At 39.5% G+C, this 22,438-nt stretch overlaps 1 protein-coding gene across 2 annotated transcripts in view; it reads right to left on the minus strand.

Annotated features, from left to right (window-relative positions):
- Nucleotides 1–22,438, minus strand: part of iav (transient receptor potential cation channel subfamily V iav) — a 54,328-nt gene that overhangs the window by 15,866 nt on the left and 16,024 nt on the right. For both annotated transcript variants that reach the window (XM_089735798.1, XM_028177090.2), the window contains exons 2-14: nucleotides 19,074–19,242; nucleotides 14,545–14,699; nucleotides 13,081–13,221; nucleotides 12,283–12,364; nucleotides 10,050–10,145; nucleotides 9,181–9,398; nucleotides 8,169–8,394; nucleotides 7,421–7,536; nucleotides 6,857–7,105; nucleotides 3,340–3,491; nucleotides 2,606–2,736; nucleotides 1,159–1,244; nucleotides 324–485 (exon numbers count right to left, since the gene is read on the minus strand). In XM_089735798.1, the coding sequence (XP_089591924.1) occupies nucleotides 324–485; nucleotides 1,159–1,244; nucleotides 2,606–2,736; nucleotides 3,340–3,491; nucleotides 6,857–7,105; nucleotides 7,421–7,536; nucleotides 8,169–8,394; nucleotides 9,181–9,398; nucleotides 10,050–10,145; nucleotides 12,283–12,364; nucleotides 13,081–13,221; nucleotides 14,545–14,699; nucleotides 19,074–19,206 (1,947 nt within the window). In that variant the 5' untranslated portion in view covers nucleotides 19,207–19,242. The remainder of the gene's footprint in view (nucleotides 1–323; nucleotides 486–1,158; nucleotides 1,245–2,605; nucleotides 2,737–3,339; nucleotides 3,492–6,856; nucleotides 7,106–7,420; nucleotides 7,537–8,168; nucleotides 8,395–9,180; nucleotides 9,399–10,049; nucleotides 10,146–12,282; nucleotides 12,365–13,080; nucleotides 13,222–14,544; nucleotides 14,700–19,073; nucleotides 19,243–22,438) is intronic.

Below are 22,438 nucleotides of genomic sequence, written 5' to 3' on the forward strand. Positions count from 1 at the left end.
CTCTTATGTCTTTATCAGCTTCGTTACACGGGTGTACTGATTTTATTATATTTTTCAATAATTGAAGACTCATCAAAATCCTGTCCAGCGTTTATTTATATGAATATAATATTTATATGAATTGGACTCCCTACACCAGTTGCGAGGGCGTTAATGATGAGAATCTTTGTGGGGGTGAGAAATAATAATGTTAATTTTAAATGCCCAGCGAAGCGGACGGGTACAGCTAGTTTATTTATATTAAGTCTTGACAATAAATGTAGGGGGCCTACCCGTTAAAAATACAAAGGAAGACGCAAAGTAGGAAAAGTCCCTATAATTACCTGTTTGACCCATTCCTTCTCAGATTGCTCGATGACGTGGGCGTACGTGTTCCCCATCATGGCGATCAACATGTTCAATAGTAGAATTGGCACGAATATCATGAACACCGTGAACACAGTCTTCGAGAGATTAGGGTATGTTGTCTGACTGAGATCCGAGTACTGGAAAAAAATCAATGAAGTTCTGAGACTCGCGTAGATTTTCAATAAGAGAAAGCTATGAAGGCTGTATAGGAATTGTTTCCGAAGCTAAATCCTGTTAATAAAACGCATACGGATAGCTCTTTGCTACGCTAAGTTACTCACGGTTGTAGAGAGTCAAAATTAAGTGAACCTACAATGTAATACGAAGTTAGATTCTTTGCGTGCAGTGCTTTTTTTATTGCTTAGATGGGTGGACGAGCTGCTCACAGCCCACCTGATGTTAAGTAATGTTAAATGCGCCACCCACTTTGAGATATAATTTCTAATATCTCAGTATAGTTACAACGACTGCTCTACCCTTCAAACCGAAACGCATTACAACGCCTAACGCTTTAAGCACTAGATAATATAATTTATCGATAGCATTGCTTTTTCATCATCTCATGCATGCGTTTTACTTCATGACTTTGAATCACTGTCTTTCAAGGCGTTATTAATTTCTGTTATTATTTGTCTGCTGAATTTAAACCTTGTTTTTAGTCTAGGAATTAAGTTTTGTATATTCTCTCCGTTTTTTAGAAACGATTCCGGCATATATCTTGCCTTTTATACTTTAAGATCAATACACTATTATTAATACCTAAACGTCTTGAAAACCGGTGTGTATTAAAATATATTAAACGTTCCTTACGCTGTAATCTCCTAAGGTGATTTGGAATAGTGCCATCCACGTGCTGGGGTAGCTCGAGTACAAAGTCGACTGTACGTTTGGAAAACCTGCGCACGTTTTGAAAATAATAAAAAAAAATTAATACGAACATCGATTTTTCAATTTTGTGTCCGTTAAATTCTGTCATCAATTCGGAAAAGAGGTTATGACTTATAATATTAACGCTGGACAGAATTTTGATGAGTCTTCAATTATTGAAAAATATAATAAAATCAGTACGCCCGTGTAACGAAACTGATAAAGACATAAGGATAGACGTTTTTTATAGAGTACTAGCCGTATTCGCCTGCTTCGCTGGGCATTTAAAATTAACATTATTATTTATTGTCATTATCATTAGGGAGTCCAACACTCATATAAATATTAGCCTATCCATTAAGTACATGTATTTTCTACATGGATACCAAGTTTCAAGTCAATTGGAATGCATGGTTCAGTAGTTATACGCTAAAAATTACTGTAGATTTATATATTAAATTAGTATAGATAATTCTTTATAATCAGTTTGTTTTAGTTTAAGGGGCGATTCCAGCTACGCGCGGACGGGTAGGTGACCTCGCGGGGCTCTATATGAGAGTTTGCTAACGTCTGCCCTAGCTAGAGCAGTTCTTGGCTGATCTTCACCAGTCGCATCGGAATTGCAACCCACTGAGAAGAACCAGCGAGAAACTCAGTGAGTAAAGTTTGTAAGTAATTTGTGAAACTTTAAAAGATGACTTTATTAGTGAAATGTATGTCAGTAACTATGTCAAAGATTTTAATGAATTTTTATATTTTTAATAAATAATTATATGCCACTATAAATTATCTGAAATTTTGAGTAAACCATGTTTTAATTGAAATCGTTGTTGATCAGTGGTTCTGCGTTTGCGACATAGAAAGGCTTCGCGAAGCAACGCGAGCCTTTGTTCGTCAATCAAAAGTCAACGAGCAACTTATCAACTGTCAATGGCGTTGAGTAAGCCATTTATCACGTACTTAGTGGTCCCCCGGTAGTCAAATTCGACTATAATTTTTATACTTCTATAATTACAGATTTCGCCAAGACTACACTTTAGACAAATATTAGATAAAGACAAACAATATTTAATCTATTTTCAGTTAGACCTCAGACTATCTATAAGTAATAAGAAAAGTTTGACAATAAACAAATAGTATGCATGCGTGTGTGTGTCAAATACACGGTAGTGTGTGTAATGTTTTTTTTTTTGTTAATTTAATGTATTTTTATGCATAGTTTAAAAAAAAATTAACATTCTGCACTCCTTCTCTATACTTTCTATAAGTGTGGGAAATTTCATACTCCTCCGTCCGCGCAATTTTCGTAAAAAGGGGTACTACAAAGTTTTTGCTTCACGTATTAATATATAGATTACCTATATTTAGAATAGTTAAAAGAAACACCAACCTCTATACAAGAAGTAGAATGATTGCGAGAAGCCGAAGAGGACAATACAGTAGATGATACCGAACGTGAACATGTCCCCTGTTATCATACTGTAGATCATTGTCACGAATGGACCGGTCAATTTCACCGCGCTGCAAGCGAACTTTCATTAATTTCAATCATGTATTTTGCGTATGGAGAAAAGAATTAACAATTATTAACTAAGTAGATGTTTCTAGACAAGATGTTTGAATAGGTCACGATGTTGATAGTTGTATCTCGGACTAAAAAAGACTTATGTTTATATCTAGAGTAGCTGAATGATTAAGAAAATTTTCGTAACTCTCCTAATTTCCATAATATGTATTTAAGTTTTTTATGAAAGAAAAAAAATAATAAAAAACTAATCACTATGTGTGTGTGGTAGAGAAAGTTCGTATGGCGTAAAATATTCGTTCTAGTTATTTATCTTTATTTATATATATTACGTTGTAAATGTCCATGGGCTCCAGTAGCCCCTTAAAACCAGGTGGGCTGTGAGCTCGTCCACCCATCTATCATCATCATCATCTCGGCCTGTCCACTGTCCATTGCTGAACATAGGCCTCTCCAAGTGATCTCCAGTGCGGCCGGTCCGTTGCCACCTGCATCCAACGTGACCCAGCGGTTCTTACCAGGTCGTCGGTCCATCTCGTAGGCCCACCCCTCTAAGCAATAAAAAAAGCAATGCGTATTTCAAGTACACCGCTCCTTACCCAGCAAAAAACATCAACAAAAACCACGATCCCGGCAGCAGGAAAAGCAGTATGGCTTCCTCCACGTTGGTCTCCTTAAGGAGTCTGGCCGGTATGCACGCTAACACAAGGATGTTTGACGCCAAAAATATAAATTTGGCCGGCTCGTGAATCTAAAAATAAACGATTCGCTAAAATTTCTCCTTTCGTAGCTCGCACACAGCATTCGCACACCTGATTGTCAATTTCATTTTGTGAAGTAAGAAACTTTTTACTTAGTTTTTTCGGATGGTCGAATCTAACGAATTTAATTTATTAACTCAATGGGACATGAATCAAGATCGCCATAGTAGTTTGTCAAAAAAAAAAAAAAAACAATCAATACAAGGCAATAATCTGGAATAGCTTATTCATCCTAATGTTCATTATCCTAATGTTCATTACATGGATTTATTTAATGTTATTAGTTCTGAATTTAGTGCCATCTTTACTTCTAAAACTCTGATCTTACATAATCAAAGATCATTCAATGAATGGGCGACTGTTGGAATTCACAAAAGTAGGCAGAGATTATACGATCTCTATCATGAAAAATCATATAATCATAATAAGTCATTTCATGAGTATGTCTCTAAATATTCCAAGCTGTTTAAAAAAGTCTGCACATTGGCCAAGTCATTGCACTTAGGCAATCTTATAAAAAATGCACCTGACAAAATTAAAATGACTTGGAATATCATTAATAGGGAGACTGGGAATGTCAGAAACAGCAATGCTGAATTAACTTTAAAAATCAATAATCGAATAATAACTTCTCATCAAGAAGTGGCCAGTGCCTTTGAGCACTACTTTGCTGATATCCCAGCTTCTACCACAAAATCTTTAATTTCATCTCCTACCGTCGCCGAATCATTACTGCAAAATCATGTTGATAAATGCAGTGTTAACTTTAAGTTCACAAATATTGATATAAAGGACATAATTGATAATTTCAAGCTCATTAATATTAAGAAAACTGGTGATTTATGGGGAATTTCAATTAATGTTATAAAATCCATTATTGATATAATTGCACCTTACCTTGCTACAATATTTAATGACTGTATTGATGGTGGTGTGTTTCCTGATCTTATGAAATATAGTAAAATAATACCGTTATTTAAATCTGGTAGTACTTTTGACCCCTCTAACTTTAGGCCCATTTCAGTACTACCTACATTGAGTAAAATTTTTGAAAAAATTATTCTGGAACAACTTTTGAACCACTTCAATTCCAATAACCTGCTTCATAACAAACAATATGGATTCACTAGAGGTCGGTCAACTATTGATGCAGGTGTAGATCTCATTAAAAATATTTTTCAGGCTTGGGAAGAGTCGCATAATGCCCTTGGGGTTTTCTGCGACTTATCTAAAGCTTTTGATTGTGTTGAGCATAATACATTGTTGAGGAAATTACACCATTATGGTATTAGGGGCGTTTCATTAGAACTTATTAAATCTTATTTATCCGGAAGAATCCAAAAGGTAGACGTTAAAGGAACGAGATCTTCCGGTGTCTTACTTAATATGGGTGTTCCTCAGGGTTCCATATTGGGTCCCTTCCTATTTCTTGTATATATCAATGATTTACCTAAGTTTATTGAAACCCGTCACGAGGTCGTATTATTCGCTGATGATACATCATTATTGTTTAAAATTAAACGACATTTGGAAGATTATGACGATGTGAATGATGCTATCTCGCGCGTGGTACATTGGTTTAGTGTTAATAATCTGTTATTAAATAACAAAAAAACAAAATGTATAAAATTTACTACACCTAATGTTAGACAAGTTGACACTAATATTACTGTAAGTGGAGAGACACTGGAGCTTGTGGATTCGACAGTTTTTCTTGGTATAACAGTTGATTCTAAGCTGCAGTGGGGTCCTCACATATGCAAGTTAGCGAGTAGGCTTAGTTCTGCAGCGTTTGCGGTAAAAAAAATACGAATGTATATTAATGAAGATACGGCACGCTTGGTTTATTTTAGTTATTTTCATAGTGTTATGTCCTATGGCATTTTGCTATGGGGCAATGCTGCCGATGTCGAAACGATTTTCATCCTGCAGAAGAGGGCTATTCGTGCTATTTATAATATGCACCCGAGGGAATCCTTGAGGGACAAGTTTAAGGAAATCAAAATTCTAACTTTAGCGTCCCAATACATTTTTGAAAATTTATTGTACGTGCGTAAAAACATTGAAGAATTCCCCAGAGTCTGCGATTTGCACAATGTGAACACTAGGAACAAACATAGGCTTGCGTTGCCGGCGGCTCGAATTAAAAAAATAAGCAACTCTTTTAGGGGGCTGGGTGTACAGCTTTTCAACAAGATCCCACTAAACGTTCAACTACTACCTGTTCATAGATTTAAGAAAACTGTTAAGGAACGTTTGTGCAACAAGGCATATTATAAAGTTAAGGATTATTTACTAGATGGCACTACGTGGGAATGAGGCGCTCGCTCCTGGCCTTTTCATTTTTCATTATTATTATTATTTTTTTAGACTTGTTTTTTCTTTTATTGTGAATATTTCTATTTATTTAAAAAAAAGAATATATTTGAGAAAAAACAAAAAGAAAAAAAAGCCCGCTGAGTTTGTTTCGCCGGTTCTTCTCAGGACTGTGGCTTTTTTTGGAACCGGTGGTAGAGTTAACATTGTTATTTGTATTTTGACATTCAACAAATGTGTCATACTGACATCTAAGTTGAAATAAATGATTTTGAATTTGAATTTGAATTTGAATTCACTAGAGACATAGAGATAACCCGATAAAGATAAGAAATATTAGTAACTATTTTACTTTCTTGTCATATTTTTTAAAAGATACTGTTACTATAATCTTGTGATATTGTATAGATTGTGACAAAAACGGCGCGCGTGCAACTTGGTGCACGTGAATGAAGTGAAACTTCTTTTTCGATGTGTAGTATTGTGGTTTTCTTTATTTTTCATCCTTAAATCAGATTGCTGTCGTAATGCGGAATGGTGTGTATAAGAGATGCGACATCCTCAACATTTATATTATATATATTTTAAATACTTCATTAGAATATTGGACGCTACTCGTTGCTAACGCTCGCGTTGGCCTGTAACAGGCATACTACGCGCATGCGTTCGAGTGCCACGCATTCACTCTTGCTCTGTCTTTTTCTAGTATGGTAGCGTTAAACGTTTAACGTTAAGGTTCTTTTTACAGCCCACTGAGTTTCTCGCCGGATCTTCTCAGTGGGTCGCGTTTCCGATCCGGTGGTAGATTCTGCGAAGCACGGCTCTTGCTAGGGTTCGTGTTAGCATCGTCATCAGGTTTGAGCCCCGTGAGCTCACCTACAAACGTTAGGGCGAAGCTGAAATAGCCTCTCAAGGCTATCAGCATAGGTAGGAGAAAAAAAGCAACCTTGTTGGAAATCGCATTAGAAGTTTCACTTCAATAAGTTAACACAACGAATCTGCGATTGCAGGTGTTTGTGTGTGTGTGTGTACAACTTACCAACTGCTTAAAATAAGCGACCAATCCTTGATTCTTTAGCTCGTCACCTTGTTGCAGTATAATATAACACAACGTGCTCAATATAGTCCCAAGTTCACTGGCAAGCCTTAGTCCGCTTCTAGCGTCGTTGATCTCCAAGCCCCAGTTGGGATGGGCATCAGCTTCTGCGCTGCTGTGACGTAGATACACAGAAACGGAGAGCAGGAGAAGATGCAGCATCAGTATGAGAAGACGTTTGAGGAATTTAGTCTAGAAAAAATAGTTTAATATGTTTTCATATGTCAATATTATCTAGAAATTTTCAATTTTCAATAGTTTAATATGTTATTGGTTAATAATATCATCAATTACACTTAACGTGTAGGTATTGTTATTTAACGTGTTCATACTGCAATGAGTTACGTATGTGATACATGAGGTTCCTGATATTTCGATCGTGTTGCAAGCGCAGTGAACATGACCATGTTTACCCGTTTCGGGGCGCTGGCAACACTGTGTGTAATTACCTAAATTACCCTTGAAAGTTTTAAAACAATTTAAGTTATTGTAATACTTATAATGTACCCTGGCGAAAGTCTTCCATTTTTCTTCAAGCAACCTTTGTATGATACCGCCGTCTAACATGTTCAAGTGTTCTTGCTTTGTTCCGTTCAGTATAATGAATAAAGCCGAATTCCAATCTGAAATTTAGGGTAATGTTTATGTTTTTATTAGCCTCGTTAGACTCAAGCGGCTATTGCAGCTTCAGCTAACAGGTAAGCGAGTTCACGGGGCTAGGCATCAGAGAATTTGCTAACGTCTTCCCTAGCAAAAGCAGAGCTTTGTTACCTCTACCACCGGATTGGAATTGCGACACACGCAGAAGATCCCGCGAGAAACTCAGCGGGTTGTGTCGGTGGATTAAGTGGCACAGCTAATGTCTTACTCATACTAAACTAACAACTAAGTAATTGATGAAGAAAATCAGTATTGTTTTGTGAATTTGTAATTATTCTAATCATTAAAAATAAAATTCGTCTTTGATTTCTATTGTACTTAACAAAAAAAAATCAAACTAAAGTTAAATAGCTTTCATTTTCATAATTAAAAGTATTATGTTGTATGTAAAGTATGTAAAGACATTAGGTACATTATTTCCGACGTCCCAAATAGCTTACAGCTGTCGTTGTCACTGACGACTAAGGTGTTATTCGTTGATCTTTCATTATTCAAAATCAATAGAAGACAACAAAGACGGAAGTAAAAAATGCAAGGCTAAACCGCAAAGTACTTAGTTTTAATTAAGAGAATGTAACAAACAGTAGAGGCTTACTTGTTCGCCCATCAGGCAGCAAGGTATCTAAAGCGTTCAAAGGGTAAGCGGAGCACGTAATGTTGGAGTAGCGCCAGAACTCTCTGGCTGATAGCTCCAGCATCTCTCTGAAGACAGAGGCCCGACCCAACTGACAAGCCAAGGTTAGTGGGGTAAAACCGGCTTTATTCATTCGACCGTTACTGGCCGGAACTTTAGGGTGACGCAGGGCATATCCAAACATGTCCTGAGGAATAGGAAAAGAAATCGATAAGAAAGATGGAGGGATTTATAATGTGAAGCTGGTCAATCTAGAGAAGGGAATGAAATGTGTTACAAATGTGTATGTGGAAGAACCGATCTGGAATATAGTGTGTTACCAAACCTATTCTTGCAACCTACCACATACCATGTGGCTCTGGAATACACTTGGTTTGGAGGGTGGGGCAGCCGTTGTAACTATACTGATAGCTTAGAACTTATATCTGAAAGTGGGTGGCGCATTTACGTTGTAGATGTCTATGGGCTCCAGTAATCACTTAACACCAGGTGGGCTGTGAGCTCGTCCACCAATCTAAGCAATAAAAAATAAATAAATAAAACTTGACAGATTCTCCCATGATGCTTTTCCTGGCGCCGACATATCTATTATGCTGTGTTCGAAATTAGTGAACAACAGATACCTACCACTCACCATCAGGTTATTTATTGTTCGATCGCCTTCGAACTCATTAAAAAGTAATTACAAATTAATTATACCTACTACATATTCAAAATTCGTATTGTTCATGAATTCGTTATCATTAATACGTTAAACGTGAATAAATGCATATATAATTGACCATAAAACATAGTCTCCAAATGTTAAATAAGTTGATTTCAGCAGTGAACGATTGCGTCTCTTACGTGTTCTGATTTTGGGTATATCCGCCATAAATGGTAAAAGGATTTCGTTGTGTTAGTTAATTCAAATAATTTAGAGGTTTTTTGATAAAGTAATGGAGAGTAATGGAATTAATAGAAGTAAGCGTACCAGTTTATCACAAACGACCACCATGTGTAGTATCATGTTCCCGAACGAATCCTGAGCATCGGGATCTGCCCCGGAATCTAGTAAGAGGTTGTAGACTGCTTCGTTCGCGCAACAAGCCGTCCAAGCCAGGGGGTATTCGCCCAAGTATGCCAGACCTTCGTAATTTGTTTGTCGCGCTGGCGGAACTCTTTGTTGGTCGCGGGGTAGGAAAAAGCTACCTGTGTTACCATTTTCAATTAATATTTTCTCAAAACATTTCTTATGGATGTTCTATATATTCTGGAAGAGAGTACCTACTGTGAGCCCACACGGGTAGTAACCACCATCCTGCCTATTTCTACGTACTAGTTATGCGTTCGTTTTTGAATAGTTGGACAGGAGTTAGGTATATAATACAATTTGAGACTTTGACATCATATCAACTATTTTGATTTACTCGTATATTCAGCACCGTTATTACTAGTTTTAAGATACTCCTGTAAAAAACTCTCCACGAGACAGGCAGTGCCTAGTGTGGAGAGTTTTTAGCAAACTGTTATGTGTAAATGTTTTCAAGGTTTTCAAGGTTAATGATAAAATTCACGTAGTTATGTCCATGGACTCCATTGACTAAAATTAGATCAGACGGACCCCGAGCTCAACTGTCGATTGAGGGTAGTAACAAAAATTTAAAACAATGAGCCCATTTACGTCCTTCTTCAAACGAGGCTTGTGGAGAGTATTAAGCGGTAGGCAGCGGCTTGGCTCTGCCCCTGGCATTGCTGAAGTCCATGGGCGACGGTAACCACTCACCATCAGGTGGGCCGTATGCTCGTCTGCCTACAAGGGCAATAAAAATAAAATAAAAATTAGCTTCGTTAAGTACGCACCAATGGCTCTCTGGTTGACATCAGCTCCGGCCTCAACTAGATCTTGTACTAGCTCGTTATTGCTGTACGCTATTGCCAGATGTAAAGAGCTTGCCCCTGTAACGATTAACTTACGATATAGTTCATCATAACCATAGGTACCTATTCTGTAAAATTATTCAATTAGCTCTAATCTGTTAGACAAATTCGAATAACTATACGTCACATGTTTTTTTTTTATTGCTTACATGGATGGACGAGCTCACAGCCCACCTGGTGTTAAGTGGTTACTGGAGCCCATAGACATCTACAATATAAATGCGCCACCCACCTCGAGATATAAGTTCTAAGGTCTCAGTATAGTTACAACGGCTACCCCACCCTTCGAACCGAAACGCATTACTGCTTCACGGCGGAAATAGACGGGGTGGTGGTACCTACCCGTGCGGACTCACAAGAGGTCCTACCACCAGTGATTACGCAAATTATAATTTTGCGGGTTTGGTTTTTATTACACGATGTTATTCCTTCACCGTGGAAGTCAATGGTGAACATTTGTTGAGTACGTATTTCATTAGAAAAATTGGTACCCGCCTGCGGGATTCGAACACCGGTGCATCGCATACGGATGCACCGGACGTCTTATCGTTTAGGCCACGACGACTTCAAAATATTTTTCCTCCCGTGTGCTTAGGTATATAATTATATAGATATTCCCCTCGACCGGGTATCCGTAAATGGATTCCCCAGCGTTAAAAAAAAAGGGATATGAACTTTGTGCTTTACCCATACTCGTATTTTATTTTATCTAAAATATAAAAATAAAACAATTTGTTAATAGCAAAGCTAGCGCAGACCTACGTTGTTAGAATGGTTGTTTCTGAACAAACTAAAGAGACTAAGTTTAACGTTTAGGTTGCACTGAGATTTTATCGCTATTTAGGAGATACGGAGCTTGAGATATTTGACGTTAATTTTCTGCCATCCTTCGGACCAATAATACTAAAGACACTTATGGGAGCCAACGGTTTGGCTATGCCCCTGGCATTGCTGACGTCCATGAGGGACGATAACCACTTACCATCCGGTGTGGTGTATGCTAGTCTACCTACAAGCTCATTAAAAACGCACGGCCATGACGCTATTTTTTTATGTGTCCCACATCGTTGACTGTACGATGTTAAAAAGAGGAAAACGGTACAAACTCCAATAAAGTTTCACGAAGCAGATCGTGTGGAACATACGACATTTATTAGTGAATCTCAGCAGTTCCTGCATATATCCCGAGTTCGTTCTGTAACGAGGAAACCTGAGAATAAACCGTAAATGCGGTTTAAATTTTACTAGAGGTCCCGCAGTAGTCGAAACTCGACTATAATTAATTGGAATTGTAAGTTTGTACACTATTATGATTGTATTTTATACTTCTATAATCACAAATTTCGCCAAGATTACACTATAAAAAATATTAACAAAGACAAACAATATTTAATCTATTCTCAATTTGACAACAGACGTCAAGAACAAAAGTTTGACAATAAATAGTATGCATGCGTGTGTGTCAAATACATGGTATGTAGTGTGTGTAATGTTTTCTTTATTGATTTAATGTATCTTTTATGCATTATTTTAAAAAAATATTAGCGTTGTGCACTTCTTCTCTATGTTCTCTATAAGTGTGGAAAATTTCATATTCCTTCGTCCGCGCAATTTTCGTTAAAAGGGATACAAAGTTTTTGCTTCACGTATATTCAATTATTCAATATATAGCTATTCAATATATAGATATACGACTCGTGAAAATCACACAATAGGACGTAAGACTTTCATAGATCTTCTATCTTAAACAAAACGCTGCTGTTGAATGTACTATGTAAATAATTCAAGACCTAAAGATTACTAGTGGTAGGACCTCTTGTGAGTCCGCACGGGTAAGTGCCACCGTCCCGCCTATTTCTGCCGTGAAGCAGTAATGCGTTTCGGTTTGAAGGGTGGGGCAGCAGTTGTAATATACTGAGACCTTAGAACTTATATCTCAAGGTGTATGGCGCATTTACGTTGTAGATGTCTATGGGCTCCAGTAACCACTTAACACCGGGTGGGCTGTGAGCTCGTCCACACATCTAAGTATTAAAAAAAAACATATTAATAACATTGAAAATTTTGAAAACACGAGGTCAAACTCAGTTTTAATCATGTCATTGCATCTTGTTTATTGTTCTATAATTAGTTTTCACTCCATCTGAATACACACCTAAATATTCTTCACCTTCAACGACGTCTAGTGACAGCTTCGGAAAACATTTTACTAGAGTTCGAGCTAATCTTGTATGGATCTGTAATTTCAATCAATAGATAGTTAGTCATAGCTGCAATGAAATCGATTTGGAATACATATTTGTAAAACACGAGATTGTGCTGAAAAATCGAAGGAAACAAAAACATTTTGTGCATTTTCATACAGTGTGCTAGTTTAGGACAGATAAATTTCAAAAACTAATGTTTTACATTAAATATGTTATAAACTAGGTATTTATTAAGGGCAAGTAAGTACACACTCTTCGAAATCAAATCAAAAGTGTTATTTTTAAAGTGTTTTTTATAATATTGGTGTGTATGTTTAAATGATTGTAAGTAACGGAATCTTTGAACGTTATTTGAGTTCAACCTCAGATTAAATTGTAAATTTGCACACGCATCAAGGATCAATGACAATACAATAATTTGAAAACTTCGCTTTAGTATCTAATATCAACCGTATAAGAGAAAATATGAAATTACTTGTTAGTCCGATTTGCTGTTTAAGCGTATTTCTTTGTTTATATACTAGCGACCCGCCCTCGCTTCGCTTCGGAAACTGTAATTTATTATTGATTTCTCCACTATTTAATGGGTGTTACTATACACATAAACCTTCCTCTTCAATCATTCTATCTATTAAAAAAAAACGCATCAAAATCCGTTGCGTAGTTTTAAAGATTTAAGCATACATAGGGACAGAGAAAGCGACTTTGTTTTATACTATGTAGTGATAAACATGAATACCGTTCACCTTAGTATCACAAATAATGAGTACATGAAGCAACGATTCGCCGAGGGCTCCTCTATAACACATCTGCCAACAGGCGGTGTGGTCTTCCCATTTGGCGAGCGGGTCATAAGGTGAGAGCGATGCTTCAATTGGAAGTACAACCTAAAGACATATTCTTTTATGAGCACGCTTTATACATAATATAAGCTTGCCTTGTCTATATCCTGCATCTACCTACGTAACGAAATATTTTAAAGTAATTTCTACTTGCTTCAAAACTTCTGTCTAACTTCAAAATTAGCACACGTGTCGAAAACCGATGATGATGTACCTAATAATTTCATTATTTCAGACAAATAATAATATCTACGATAACCAGAGTTGAATATAATAATTGGAATTAATATTTTTGCTCGCTTTGCTTTTAAAGCCTGTTTTTAAGCTACATTATATGTATTCAGGAAGATTTGAAACTTAAAAAAATAAAATACATTTATTCTAAAGCTACGACTTTTGTTGGTTGTTATTTTATTTTAATAACAAAATAAAATCTACTTATGAAGTCGACCAGAAATCACGGCACTTGTAACAGTGTCGAAATATTAGGAACTCATGAAAAGTAAAAATCGTGGTGAGAACCCGATACGGAATAGTCTAGTACAGAGTAGATAGGGAAAGTTTAAAACAATTTTGTTATCTGATGAAGTTTTGCCCAGCCTCTAAATATTGTCATTGACATAATCTTTGATAGAACGTAATGCGTTCGACGTTTGCGGAGTGAAACAGTCATTTCACAATCCAATAACTTAAATATTAAATGATAGGTACAGTAGGCGCACGAGTTCATGTCCATCCTGAGGAATGCGGCAGTGCTGTGACCTAGTTAATTATGGTAATGTCGATAATAACTAGGTACCGATTTAGTTAACAGCTGTCAATTTGGTTTAATGTAACTTAAGGTAATTTTGCCAATTATGAAATAAAATAAATGTGATAACTAATTACTTATTTATTTCTAATAGAGAAAAATATATTTTTAAATTCCAATTCAATCACTATCAAATGAAAAGACAACCGACAGATCAGAGTCGAAATCAGTGTGTATCTTTTTTCAGTAGCTTTTTTTCTACCTGAACTTGTTGAAAGCGGAGTAGTCATGGTTAAATAACACAATAACATTAGCGTAAATTTTCGATATCGATAAGCGCGTGTCATAACCGTCAAGGATAACACTCGACGCCAGACAAATGCGGGGAGGTGGGCGAAGGTGGGGCGAGCTGTCCCCCGCGCGTCGCCTCTGGCCCTGATGGACATGAACTCGCGCGCATACTGTATTTATCTATGATCCCATCCACAGCCATGTCCTTTGTGATGTGTACGGGTTCCGGTAGCCATTTAACACAAGATCGATCACGATTTCATTCATTTAACTTTGTAATTATAAAAAAAGAAACATTGTTACATACATGTTTCATTCCTTCTCACCTGTTCTTGATCTCTGAACTTCCATCTCAAGTATTCAGCACGATTGATGACCCGGCCCCTCCCTCCGCCGTACATGTATGCAGCGAATTCGTCTCTCATTAACTTTTCAGCGGCTATCATGCCACCTTTCGCGTAGGTCTCTAAAAGTAGACCGCCTGTAATGGTTGAAATATGTCTGAGGTGTTGGAATAGGCACGGAAGTGACTTGCAGGCGGATATATAGTGTATGAGTGACGTATTGGCAAATTATAACGTGTTTATCGTGCCTTTTTTTTTGGGCCTGAGCTGAACCTCGTACGAGGTCCACGCGCCTAGGGGCGCACGGGGTATGTGGGACTTGGCGATCTGCAGATGTTATGAGCAGACCGCAGGCCAAAGGAGTTTTAGGGCCCTACTACACTAAACGACTCCCCTGCACTCTTATACCCGACGTCCGATCTCCGTCTGGGTTCAGAACCCAGTCAGAGTAGGGGGGTTCCTGCGGTCAACATCACAACCAGACTCGCAGCGCCACTCCGAGGACGCACGACCGACGGGTCGTCGAGGCGACGGTCGATGACCAACGACGCCGGTCGCCACTCTACCAGGCTGCCTAGGCGATGCCACTGGTGTTCCAGGATACCCCGCTGGGTCAGAACCAGCCTGCCGGGTCGGAACGCGATACACCGACGACCGGGTTGCTTTTCCACATGTTCCTCTATGTTCGACGGCGACAATGCGGAACGCATCACTGGCCGTAGCCGCTGATGCGTCATCCCATCCATCATGCCAGCGCGCTAAAGTGACGGTAGCGTGCGGTGAAGCCTCAACCTCTCAGGTCTCCCCGTGACCATCATCGGGAGGAGACTGCCTCCTCACAATGGCCGGAGCTGGATGAACACCCTTCTCTGACCACCGATTCGGCGGCGGTGGCACGGCGCCGAGAGAAAAGAAGAGCTCTTCCTCTCCCGTTCCGCCGCCTCCTTCTGCGAGATAGTGGACTGGCCGCTGCCGAGCATCGTAGCCATGACGTTCGGAAGCGACAAGTCCGGTCCTACTTTTGTAACGAAAACGCGGCGCTACTCCGCGAAAGCAGGGCAGTACGCGAATGTGTGCTCCGCCGTGTCCTCGTTACAGCCACTGCAGTGGTGGTGGCACTTCGGCGTCGGCTCCCTCCGGGCGACGAGGTGCAGGTAGCGGCCGAAATAGCCGTGTCCCGTGAGCACCTGCGTCGCATGCGGACCGAATGGTCGAATGGTAAACAGTCGACGCCACCTAAAACACGTTTTTTCGCATTCCGATGCGTCATCGTTGCGCAAGTTGTCTTGGACATTGGACTCTTGCGTGTTATTCTGTATACGCTGATAACGCATCGGACGTCCGCGAAAATGCTGACGCTGGCGTTGGTCGCCTGAGTGTTTACCTCGATTTACGATATGTGAAGTTCTTTGACCTGTGCTATTTTCATAACAATTATAGCTAAGATTATAATTTGTCTTATTGTTATAAAAATGGCTATCTCCTCGGCCTCGGAAACTTCTGTAGTTTCCACGTTTAACATTGTGGTTAGCTCTAAATTGCATAAACTGCTCTTGTGCGTGGAAAGACATAGATTGCTCGTCTACCGCAGCTGTAATAACTTCAGATAAGGACGCAAGCTGTCGCGAGGCAATGATGGTGCCGAGCCGTTTGTCGGCCAAACCATCGCTAAACCTACTACTGAGAGCCTTGCAGTCTTCTCATTGAGAGGATGCAACACCTCATATGCATCGCCTCTCAAGGCTATCAGCTTACATAAGAAAAAAAGGGAGTAGGCTGCTCGAAGTGGTATTCGGAGGGCGACCCCTTTTGAAGAGCACCGCTATGCTTTTCGTGGGGTTGATGTCAATGCACCATTTCTGGAAATAATGTCTCATGGTGGTTGTTGCGATCTGGAGTCGCCGATGCAATGACGACTTCCTCCTACACGAGTAGTAGATAACCGTGTCATCGGCGAAGAGCGTTAGATGAGTCTCCAGAGACCAGGGTATATCGTTGATATACAAACTAAATAATAACGGGGAGAGCGCGGAGCCTTGTGGTATCTACTCAGGCCATCCGATGACGGGGGCGAGAGTGTGTTCCTTCTACTCGATATCGAAACGAACGGTTCGACAAGAAGTTTCGTATGATGAGCATGAGTCTGTCTGGCACTCCAGTGTTAGGTATACAGTTTGTAAATCAAACCGTTAAGCCAGATTTCGTCGAACGCCTTTGCGATTTCAAAGAAGAGGGCTCCGGTCGGGATTGGTTTCCGCCTATTTAGCCCTATTAAGTTAATATGCTCCGTGAGGCGATGCAATTGTTGTATGCACGAGTGTTTGGCACGGAATCCAAACTGCTCGTCGATTACCTAATAATTTCCTTTCGGTAATGAAGTCCCAGAGGCGTTTTCAAAGGAGATGTTCGTATATCTTGCCTATTGCTGGGAGGAGACTAATCGGTCAGAAACTTGCGGTTTCATTTTTCGGTTTGCCCGGCTCATATATACCGATAACGTCTGCAAGGAACTGTACAAAACTATTCGTGTCCGTTGCATGAGTTAATATGTGGTAGTCGTCTTTGAACTGTGCCGCCTCAAGAACGACGCAGCACATGAATGGCCGTCAAAAATTCCGACAAAGGGGACCGTTCGCGGTGTTTGTTCAAAGGACACCGAACGCGATGCGTGTAGAGCTTTCAAATGTGCCGCCAAAGAGGCCGCTCAGCTTACGTCCGAGCGTAGCTTGAATATAGGAAATTGGAAGTTGTTTGAATTTTGCCGCACGCCGCGCCGCCGCTAGTGGTAGGCGAAACCGGTTTATATCGCTACAAATGAATTTATATGTTGTCCTATCATGTATTGAATGTTAAATTGCCGAATGAAGCAAATTAGCCATTATTTATAACAGAAGTGTTTGGTAGATAAGCGCCGAATAATGATATTTGACCAAGTAAATCATAAATACTGGGTTTTTTTTTTTTTTTTGGTCAGGAGGAAATCGCCGGACTCCCACCCTCCACTGGGGATGGGGGGTGGGGCATGTCGGAGTCGAACCGACTAAAACCTCCTGTCGCTCAACAACCAACGTTCAAACCTCGCATGAGACAGAACTCATGAAGAGGCAAAGGGAGGAAAGTGAAGCGTTTAGTGCGGAGCACATCTCTCTCATCACCCTCCCCCTCGGGACGCCAGGCCAGCGATCGTCGGCGCCACGACCACCAGCCCTCTCGGTCGGCAGGCTGTCCGAAGCCCGCCTAGATGGCGCCGGTTTGAATGGGTTATCCTACGAAATACCCCGCTGGGTCAGAACCAGCGTGGGTCGAGGATAGCCGGCCTTCCATCACCCGGATGCTCTTGCGTAAAACGCGTGCAGAGCAGCTTGCACGTCGTCTTCTTAGGCCCCCTTCGCCGGGCCCCAGACCGACATATGAGGGGGACCCGAAACACTTAGAGGGCCAGGGCTTGGGCGAGATCCGCCTCCCTGGCCCCCGCTCGACGGCGGCGGGCTTGTGCGTCTCTCACGCGCCCCGCCGCCTCCTTCTGCGAGATGGTGCACTCGCAGAAGTCGAGCATCGCCTTCCACGACTCGTCGTCGCCGAGCATCGATGCCACAACACTCGGCAACGACAAGTCGTTTCCTATTTTTGCGACGAGGACACGGCGCCACCTCTCCCATGCGGGGCAGGCAACGAGCGTGTGCTCCGCCGTGTCCAAGTCGCAACCACAATGGTAGCACCCTGCCGTCGGCTCGGCTCCGATCCGGTGCAGGAACTCACCGAAGCAACCATGCCCAGTGAGCACCTGCGTGAGCCGGAAAGTGAGGCGTCCTCTGTCACGATTCACCCAATCCACAAGAATCGGGCGAATCGCCTCGACGGTCCTACGGCCAGCTGAAGGATCGGCCAGCCGCCTGGACCATGACTCCAGCATAAATACTGGGTAGGTAATTATTTTATGAAGTTATTACTTCATGAAAGAGTAATTAAAATAAATTTGGCGATTATATGGCTTTTGACGATGTTACACTGAGTATCATGCAAACCATAAGTATAATTTTCTTTTTAGGTCACGTTTCTCTAGTAAGTCTATTTAAATTTATAAATTTCTAAATTTCTCTTCTTGTTATATGTGATTTTGATTGTGGAAACATATTTGGTTATTGTTTTAGCTATATTTTTTTAAAATATTATATGTTTGTATTGTACTGTTTGTTTCCCAAATCTATATCTATACTTCTATACTAATATTATAAAGAGGAAAGATTTGTTTGTTTGTTTGTTTCGAATAGGCTCCAAAACTACTGGACCGATTTGAAAAATTCTTTTTCCATTAGAAGCCGACATTGTCCCTGATGAACATAGGCTACTTTTTTTTATTTTTTTTTTATTTTTTTTTATTTTTTTTTTGTTTCATGTATGTTTTAATGTTTCCGAAGCGAAGCGAGGGCGGGTCGCTAGTAAATAAATAAGATGATGAATGTATTATTCCTATTCACCTAATTTACAAAGTCAATGCTGATAGTACCTACCTTTCTTATAATCAGCTAATTTGTAAAGAACGGTGTGGTCTTCGCTGCTCGGCTGGGATATGACTCTATCGAGGACCGATCCAGCACCTTGAACGTTGCCCGCAGTTAGAAATTTTCCAACGGCATTACCCATACCTAGTTAACTATAATGAAGTTGTTATTGAAAATCCTGCAATAAATGTAGAGCAGTCAATAACCTTTTGACAGTTAACAAGAGAATTCAAGATTATTTTGAATGTTTTAAATAAATCCACAGAAGATAAAATTTAATATGCTCCGCTTTAAGATGGGCAAAGCAGTTAAAGGCCATGGAGATCATAACGTGAATTCCGACACCTACCCAGACCTATGAGGCCAAACTATCAAACGTATTGGATAACAATTCCCAATTTTCAAATCGGAATGCAAGACTGCTATGCGGCCGAAATAGTGGTATTTACAGGTAGGATGATTTTTTTTTATTGTTTAGATGTGTGGACGAGCTCACAGCCCACCTGGTGTTAAGTGGTTACTGGAGCCCATAGACATCTATAACGTAAATGTGCCACCCACCTTGAGATATAAGTTCTAAGGTCTCAGTATAGTTACAATAGCTGGCCCACCCTTCAAACCGAAACGCATTCTGCTTCACGGCAGAAATAGACAGGGTGGTGGTAGTGGTGGTACCTACCCGCGTGGACTCACAAGAGGTCCTACCACCAGTAATTACGCAAATTATAATTTTGCGGGTTTGATTTTTATTACACGATGTTATTCCTTCATCGTGGAAGTCAATCGTGAACATTTGTTAAGTACCTACGTATTTCATTAGAAAAATTGGTGCCCGCCTGCGGGATTCGAACACCGGTGCATCGCTACATACGAATGCACCGGACGTCTTAACTTTTAGGCCACGACGACTCCACAATCGAATCGAATTCGAATCTACCCGCGTTAATTTGGATGTGGATCACAGCACGCTGTCATATTACTCAGTGAACGGTGTTGCCCATTCTCCAGTGAATCCTTTTGTCGCCTTTTACCGATATCCGATACCACACAGTCAAGCATAAGCACAAACTTAACGGTTTTCCCGCTTAACAATTATGGATTTTATTATGCTTTAAAATTAGGACATTTTGAAATCAAGTTCATTTCGAATATCTTATATATATTATATATTTATACCTTTAAACGAGCAATTCTTGTATATGTATAATCTGAATCGCGGAAACGGCTCTAACGATTTTCATAAAATTTAGTATACAGGGGATTTCGGGGGCGATAAATCGATCTAGCTACGATTTATTTTTAGAAAACGTTGTTTTATTCGTGTTTTCAATAATCAACTTTATCGATAATCAACTTTATGACTCTTCCCGAGAGACATCTATTGGCGAATAATAATACTATTTTTCATTATTGAGAGCAACTAACTGCTCTATAAACACAATAACACTAAAGCTATTACAGCAGATGGCGTGGTTAAGCCACCCGAAGCCAATGAGTGTTTGGTTTAAGGTTAGACCAAGAAAATGAATAGTTTATTTATATTTTTTGTGTCTTTTTAACTCACATGTTCACTTAAAAATGCCTAAACGATCTTGGAATATTTCATCATTTTATCAATATGTAATTCGTATTTAAATATAATTTCTAAAAAACACAATTTATCAAAAAAAAATCATCGTCCAGTAGGTGCAATAAAACATTATAGTCTTATCATCTGTAGTTTTCACATATCAATATGAACGTATCTATTTTAGTTAATTAACTCTAAAATTCATTGCGAAATAAAACTTATCCTAAAGAGAGTTTAGAAAACAAAAGTAATCCGAAAAGAAACATTTCTGCGGAAGCATTCGTTAAATTTGGCACACTATAGACATACCGTAATATTTGAAGGCTTCTCATTCTTTTTATAATGTATTTTTAAGTCGTTGGATAAATCACTAGCTCTTAGTTGAAAGCTGCCATGTTGAAGTGATGTCTAACTTAGACATATTCGTAATTAAACACAAGTTGAGTTCCCTGTAGGCCGTGTTTTTATTATTTTTACAAAAACATATGAATACGTGCTGTGTGAGTTTTTAATAAACAAGTTACGTTGTCATGGTAACTAGAGTTGGGCTAAAGCAGGATATTACATGTTTCAGGCCGTGCCCACTCTTCCGATCGGAATGTTATAATTTTCTTTATAACTCATTCCAGGGTGCGTATAAAATATTATTTGTGCGAACATATCCAAATTTCAGCAAACATTTATACATAAAATGTTTTACAAATTATCTACCTATATGTAGGAATTATGTTTTTTTTTTGATAGAAGGATTACTGGTGGCCCGTTGACCTTTCCATCTTCATCAGGACAGGTGAGAGAGCATGGACTCAGCCGGGAGGGGAGGGATTTACTAACAGCTACCCGAACGCCTCCAAAGAAGACCTAATACCTAATAACCCGAGGGGCAGCTGCTTCGCGAATGAATCTACTAGCGGATCGGAATTACGACTTGCTGCGAAGATCCGGCGAAAAACTCATCGGGCTGATATTCAGGTTAGGTTGCACGTCGAACTGTTTGCTGAGTTCGATGAGTACGGTTACCGGGGTCCCTAAGCCTGCTCCTAGTGTTAGAAATTATTTGGGTGACGGTATTCAGGTTATGAAGTCTACGATAGTGCAAAGTATGCGTTAAATACTTTGTGAGTGCGACCGTCCATCATGTATTTAATTATGTTCTTATATTTTAATTTATCATATTGTACTCACTCCGATTACACGAATGATTAACAAGAAAAAAGAGTGTAATATTTTTATTTATTTTACCGGTGCCTATTTATTCCCCGCGCGCTATCGCTGGTCCAAAGAGTGCAGTAACAATAAGGGTTTAATAGAGATAGCATAAAATTGTGTTAAAATTGAATGTTTAGAAGTCGTACGTTGAGAACGCATCACGCAAAAAATACTGCTTAGATTTCAATTAAGTTAATTTTGGTACTACTTTTTAGAAACGTGCCATCACTTTAAAAAAAATATCTTTGCTTAATATAAATTTATTGCAGGCGGGTCGCGTTTCCGATCCGATGGTAGATTCTGCAAAGCACTACTCTTGCTAGGGTCAGTGTCAGCATCACTCCGGTTTGAGCCCCGCGAGCTCACCTACTAGTCAAGGTTACGCTGAAATAGCCTCTCAAGGCTATCAGCTTAGGTAGAGAAAAAAATTAAGTTTAAAGAAACCACGTTCGCTTAAAATGGTATTCAACAGATAACGTTAAATTGGGCTATGTTTAACTGTGCGGTCTAATATAATCATGCTTCCATACGAATATTATACATGGGTAGTGTGTGTTTGTATGTCCTCCTCTCACGTCTAAACGAAACAACAGAT

Source organism: Bombyx mandarina, chromosome 20 (assembly GCF_030267445.1).
Source record: "Bombyx mandarina strain Sakado chromosome 20, ASM3026744v2".
Lineage (NCBI taxonomy): Eukaryota > Metazoa > Arthropoda > Insecta > Lepidoptera > Bombycidae > Bombyx > Bombyx mandarina.